The sequence below is a fragment of the Sinocyclocheilus rhinocerous genome, unplaced genomic scaffold, assembly GCF_001515625.1.
Source record: "Sinocyclocheilus rhinocerous isolate Xijiao unplaced genomic scaffold, SAMN03320098_v1.1 scaffold1967, whole genome shotgun sequence".
Classification (NCBI taxonomy): domain Eukaryota; kingdom Metazoa; phylum Chordata; class Actinopteri; order Cypriniformes; family Cyprinidae; genus Sinocyclocheilus; species Sinocyclocheilus rhinocerous.
Window position 1 is genome coordinate 1 of NW_015626474.1, and position 7,119 is coordinate 7,119.

Sequence of the window (7,119 nt, forward strand, 5' to 3'; positions counted from 1 at the left end):
CTGTTGTTGATGAGACGCTAACATGGAGGCCTGGGCAGAAACCTCTGTGATTAGCTGATAGATCGCTGCTGGTTCCGTGTGTGGCGAAGTCTTCTGTAACGCTAAGTATTGATAGTTGTGTAAATACTGTCATACTAACAGCCGTCTAATTTTTGGTTGATTGTAATCCATTACATACCTTTCTGTCAAAGTTATCTAACATTATCAAGCTGAATTTGTTCTGACTCCGTTTAACTCTGAGTTCTTGTTATATTTTATTACCATTTTCTAAACTATAGCGAATAAACTGTGATAATGGGAGAAATGTTGAAGGTGTCTGAATAAATTTAGGTTTGACTGTATCTATTTGATAAATAAACTTAACCAACTAACATTATACATACTCTTTTGGTTTCTGTACCCAATATTTTAAAATTTTACAAATGCAATAAAAATAATGGTATCGGTACTCGGTATCGGCAAGTACCAAAAATAAAAGTATGGGTTTAGTGCCTTTAAATGCTTTTGGGAAACACAGCCCTGGTTGATCAAAAACTTCCATTTAAGAATTATGTCTCTGCTGGCAATTCCTTTGACTTAATGGCTCCGTTTTTGCTCTGATATGCATTTTTCTGCTGTTAGACAGTATTTAGACAGGTGTGTGCTTTTCCAAATCATGTCTAATCAATCAAATTTACCACAGGTGGAGTCCAACCAAAGTGTAGAAAGATGCTAACAATTATCCAGAGAAATTAAATGCAGATAAACTAAGTTTGTTGTCAAAGAGTCATAGTAAGTAGGGTTCAAATACTTATTAATGTAATATTTGAGTTGTTTTTTTCATTCTGCTATATTTAGCAAATATCTGGTGTCTCTGGGCTCCTCAGTCTCTTTTCACAAATTTAATTTCCCCATTATGAAATGGGGTTTTGAGGGTAGATTATATATATATATATGATAACCCTTATAGGCTGCCAGGATGTATGTTAAAAAAGTATCTAAAGAATCATGAAGCAAACATGGTTCTTGAAAAAATGACCTTGGAATTGGCTACTGTTCAAATTACGCACAGAAGAAAACATCTCATCCACGCCACTAAAAAGCAAAGCCTGTGTCAGTATTTCTAGGCTGATGCATCATCTCACAAACATCACTTTGAGACTGATATTTAATCAATCTTTGGATAGCTGCCAGTTTCTCAGATCTCCTCTGATGGTTCAAACCTGACATTTCACACAGATAATCCTGTTTTGTCATTTTCTTCACAGCTCCACAGTGTAATGTGTAATTTATGGTTTCAACACACACTGCACATAATAGGCAACTGTCTCTGCAGAGAGAATAGCACCTTGTGTGACATTCTTTCTAATGTTCCCATTGCTTTTCACTCCATTTCCAGATGGAAATAATGCCTAATGAAAAGTTTAATGAGAATCTTCATTGCCATTCGACTTTTTGACACTCTACAGATCCTCATCAGCCATAGATTTCAATTTAATTGTCAGCCACTGATGTTTATGGGAGCAAACAGCGCTCAGTATTCATTTGAATAGCAGCCTCATTTCAACAGCACACCATGTATTACACATTATACAGCTGTGTTTTATTTATGTAGCATTCTTATGTAGTTTTATTTGCACTGCAGGCAGAATGCCCCTCTGGTAATAATATATCAGTGTCTTCCATTTGCATTCTCTTCTAAGCCAGTGGGCAGTAACAGACCGAGAGACGATTGCATATATTGCATCTATTCAGAGCTATTTTCTCTCTTTTGATTTTTTTTTCCCTTATCATCAAATTAAATTTTGCAGAATTGAAGGGCCTGTGAAACATGATTTAATATCACAGCTGATTTATGTTGCCAGTTATTTTAGTGAAATTTAGATTCATCAGATTGTAATCATCACCAGAGCACTAGTCTCATAGAGCCAAACATCGGTGTTGGTCCATGATAAAGTCACCCAGTTTACACAGGAAGGGGCGATAACCAAGTATTTTGACATTCTGTAAGAAATGCTATTGTAATTGCATTTACTGCCCTCAGCAGTTTGTTGTCAAATGGTGAGTCATTCCAAAAGAACAGATATTACAATCAGAAATCCATACACATTATGGCATCTACTAAGATTCCAAATAAAGGGTACTAATTTGCACAATCTAAGGAATTTTGTGTTCACGCTTTGTGGGTGCTTTACTAAAAATACTTTCACAAACACATGCAAATAGTTTGGAAATTGTAGTATATGTTTATACACAAAATTGTACAAAAGTTTATGCACAAAATTGCGAGGCAGAGGATGCCAACTGAATTTATCATTTAGAATTCACAAAGAAGAAAATACAACATTATTTACACAAGCTTTAAGTACACATAACACAGTTTTGGTTTTCAGTTAATTTCAAGTTTCACATGATGAATAACTTGCAGTTTAGGAAAAGAGTCAAATCAGTTTATCGCTTACAGTTTTTATTTTTTTATTTTTTTATTATTGCCTACAATTTCTGAACCTATACTGAAACTCATTTTCTCTAAACTCACACTAAACCACAAAACATGCACACAGCATGCAAAACATTACTCATCTCTTGTAAAAGCACTTATTTCAAAACTATTTTACAATACAATGATAAAATATGGTTAAAAAAACGTCTGCAATGGAGTTTGTCAGAGCACTCGTGTGTGTGTGTGTGTGTGTGTGTGTGTGTGTGTGTGTGCAAGAAACACTAAATAAGAATCACCATCGACACCTGCAATGGAGTTTCTTATTTGTTGTCTCTGATAAATTAATAAATTAGACAGCATACCCGGATAAAAAAAGTCACCACTCATCACTGATACATGTTGCAATCTAAGGGCCATTCTATTTTCTTATGAATGTCATTGTGGTTTCAGAGCAACACATTCCCAGTGTTTACTCCCAGTTCCTTTAAAAGCTCCCATCACTTATTAGGATGCTTCTTTTTAGCCTATGACACTTTGCACATTGGCATGAATCCCAGTGCTAAGAGCTTTCATTGGATGTGAAATCAACTAAAACACCTTACAAATAAAGTGGTATATATTATAAATGCACCTGTCCTTGAAACTCTCACAAATATTCAGTAAACGTTCTAATCACAGTTGTAAAAGATGTTTTGAGACCATAGACTAACATATACATTACATTATCATGTAATGTTTTTTGAGCTTTACTCAAGCTGTGGTAGAAACCAGGGTGGCGTGGTGGCTCAGTTGATAGTGCTGTCATCTCAAGAACCGTCCTGGTTTAAGACCTTTCTGTGTGGAGTTTGCATGTTGGCATGAGTTTCCTCCAGGTGTTCTGATTCCTGCCACAATCCAAAGACATCAGCATGGGTGAACTGGAAACACTAAATTGTTGATGGGTGTGAAAGTGTAAGTCCATCTATTCAGGATGTTTCCCTGTCTATGGGCCGAGATGCTGGGATAGGCTCCTGCATTTCCATGACCCTACATAGATTTTCAGTGATGGCTTCATGCACAATGCTATTGCATAACTGCAGAAATCTTCAGAAGTCATATGAACTGCTTTTACAGTGCTTTTTGAAGCTTGACAGTACAAATCACAATCTTTCATTTTACTTGATTTGACTTTGTCTGGAAAAAAGCAACTCTGACAATCTGCTTTTGTGTTCCATGAAAGGAAACTCAAACAGGATTTGAATGATATGAGGAGTAAATGATAACAACATTTGGTAACACAGTGGTTCTCAACAAGTGAATCCAAAAATATGTCACAGAACTATTATGGATTTAGACAGCAATGGAACAAATAATACAATGCAACAAAAAGTTTTTTTTTGCTTTGTTTTTTACAATTTATTGCATTAATAATTAATGTTAATTGAATAAATTATTGCATATAGAACGCTTTGAAATTGTCCATGTCTCCTTAATGAAACACACCTGATTCAGATCATCGGCTCATTAGTCGAGACTCCAAGACCTGAAATGGGTGTGTCAGACAAAGTAAAGATGCAAAATGTGCAGTGTTGGGGGGCTCCAAGAACATGGTTGGGATCCACTGCGTTAAACAATATTGGTACTGTGTTGGGTTGCAACCTGATGTTCCATTTAGGGTGGCATTATTCTTTCACATCATTTCCTAGTCACTGCTGGTTAGATACACTGACTAAATCAACTAAAACAGCAACTGACGTTGTAAAAAGATTGCTCCACATTTTCTGTTATCTTGACCATGACATCTAACACTTAACCATTTCTGTTTTTAGGTGTCACAACTGTCCTGACCATGACCACATTGAGTATAAGTGCCCGGAACTCACTTCCAAAGGTGGCCTATGCAACAGCTATGGACTGGTTTATGGCAGTGTGCTATGCTTTTGTCTTCTCTGCTCTCATTGAGTTTGCCACTGTCAACTACTTCACAAAGCGCAGCTGGGCCTGGGATGGTCAGAAGGAGGCCCAGGAGATGCGGGTAAGATAGACTATTTAATACACTAGTAGTAGTCTGTCACAATGTTGTGAAAGTACAGTAAGCGTAAGTGCTTATATCCTATAAGACCATGTCATAGAGACAATGGATGTGCTATCACTTGAAAAAAATCTGAAAGAAGTTACCTTTCTCTTTCTTTTTCTAAAAATGCAGAATGCTTTACTAAAGCTTGTGTACATTTATAGTGTTTCTCAGTGTGATCAATCACTGTTTCATTTTCCAGTATCGATTTTTTTTTTACAAAGTTACTCCTAACAATAAGCAATAAATATTCAGCATATAAATCTTAAACTAATGTGGGCTTTCTTGTTAGCAAGCTTGTCACTATTGTGAATTTTCATTGAGGTTGTTCCTGTTCAATAAGTTTGATTGTGCCAGCCATCTCTCTCTCTCTCCCCACTGCTTTTACTTGCTTTTCATTATTGCCACCCTCTGTCCCGGCCCTGATAACCTCTGAAAAATGAAGTGCTCAGAGCTAATGGATGGGAATTGCCACAGAGAAAGCTCAGCGAGGTGCCGTATTGCTCACAATACGAGGAGATATTGTACCTGTAAACCAGCAATATGAATTCCTGTTTCGTACTGTTGCTGTAACCTACGTGTAATCTGTCGAGAAACATTTTACTGCTTCATTAACCGCTCAGTAGAATGGAAATTTTGTGTTTCTAAAGAAAGCATCGAGAGCAACTGCAGAGTCTCTCACAAGAGAGTACAATGCAAAACTGATAGCACATACTGTATAGACTTGGACATGGAAGTTAAAGCCGGCTGTTAAGTATTGAAGCTATAAAGTGACAATTTCTGTTAAGAGTAAAAGCTTAATAAACAATATAACTTAGTTTAAAGGCATCTGCTAAATGCATAAATGTAAATACAGTTATACATGTAAAATAGGCTAATATAATTTAATTAAAGCAGTTGACATGCATGCTGAAATTACGGGGGTAAAATACAAACAGTGTTTGCACAATATTTGAAACCATTTGAAAACAGGAAGTGTTTATTATCATCAGACTTACTTTGTCAAATGTGATTCTGTCATTTTTCGGCTGTGCTTGTGGTCTTGAAGCTACTGATAATTGGTTATGTGCAACAGGCTTCACTACACTTCTCTAATGCCAGCGGTACACACAAAGGAAAGCTATTGGCTGCTTTGAGACAGTTTAAAATTGCTGGACCTTTGAGATAGAAGAGAACTGAATGGCAATTTATAGCCAAAAAGAGAATGATCGAAAGCACACAGATGAAAGCTAAATTGAAAACAGGCTCACTGGGGTCTTTGGCTAAAGAGAAAGCCGAAAACTGATTTGTTATAGTTAAAAAGAAAGAAAAGAAAAAGAGCAGCACAAGCAACAGAAAAAACAGATGAGACAAGCAGGAAGAAGGATAATATGTTTGTAAGAAAAGGAAAAGAGAATGATTAAAGGAACAAGAAATGGGTTGGTATTGACCACTGGCCCCATGATGAGAAATTAAACTGCTGAGATCTCATCTCATTTGTTTTACCGCAAGGGTTGGTGGGGTCACATGGTCACTGCTGAGCAAGAGGTGTGATAGCAAGAGCGTGAGAGTTGCCTAACTACAGACATTATCTAACAGAACTCGCTCTATACTGGACACTGGTTACTATACTCATTCCTGACTGTAATTTGGATTCGAGTTGGACACTGACCTTGGTGCTCTCTGGGGTTCACTTCTCTTTGGAGCACAGAATGGCATTACAGATTGAGGTTGATGATTTAACTTAGTAGGGAGAAGGTCCTGCACCGGACGGTTGCTCTTTCTAAGTCTCGCCACCACTGCTGACAGTTACTCTCAATTGTTGGTGATAAGAGTAGTAGTGATTGTACTGATTTCATGATATGACTACTGTAGCATACTGAATTTGTTATTTACTCTCATCCCTAAGTAGCATGCTGTTTGCACATAAAATGTAGACTTACAGTGAAGAAAGGACCCGCACCATATTTAGAGACCAGAATATCATAGGCCTCCTTAACACCTGGCATTAACATGCATTCGTATCCAGATAGCACTTACTTAGTAGTAAATTGGCACTTATTTATTACATGAGAGGTTGAGTTAACTGATATATTTCTGTCACATGCTAAATTACAGTAGCTTACCACTGTCCCCTCTGTAAAAGATGTCAATTTGGTTTAGAAAAAAAATGGTTTTAAAGCATTCTTTTTGGGGAGACATATGAGAGAAACGGCATTCTAAGTGTGATCCAGTGAAATCATTAGTTGATTATCAGATACTGTTGATTAAATGTAAAACTGTGAATAAAGGCCGTTGTGGTTACCATAATTTTACCATGAAAAGAGAAAAAAAGTAGCAACAGTGAAGTTAAATTTATACCTTTTTTTATTATTTCTTTCAGCATGGGCACAGAAGAGGCATCAGTTAATAAATTAAAAAACGAGTAATGTGTGCTATTTACTTGGAAAAAGTAACTCAGATATTTTGTTGTAAATTTTTTTTTTAAAGTAATGCATTTGTCACGGTACGCTGTTGGAAGGAGCACGAGGGAAATGTGGAGTATAATCAATAGTCTTTAATCCAGGGGTGCCCAAACTCGGTCCTGGAGGGCCGGTGTCCTGCAGAGGATAGCTCCAACCCTAATCAAACACACCTGAACCAGCTAATCATTGTCTTCAAGACT

The 7,119-nt window shown here is 36.8% G+C and overlaps 1 protein-coding gene across 1 annotated transcript in view; it reads left to right on the top strand.

Moving 5' to 3' along the window:
• The first annotated feature begins 3,993 nt into the window (after positions 1-3,993).
• Positions 3,994-7,119, top strand: part of LOC107716037 (gamma-aminobutyric acid receptor subunit alpha-3-like) — a 17,216-nt gene continuing 14,090 nt past the window's right edge. Inside the window, exons 1-2 of the mRNA XM_016522359.1 lie at positions 3,994-4,040; positions 4,231-4,436. Coding sequence (XP_016377845.1) covers positions 4,251-4,436 — 186 coding nt within the window. The 5' untranslated portion in view covers positions 3,994-4,040; positions 4,231-4,250. The remainder of the gene's footprint in view (positions 4,041-4,230; positions 4,437-7,119) is intronic.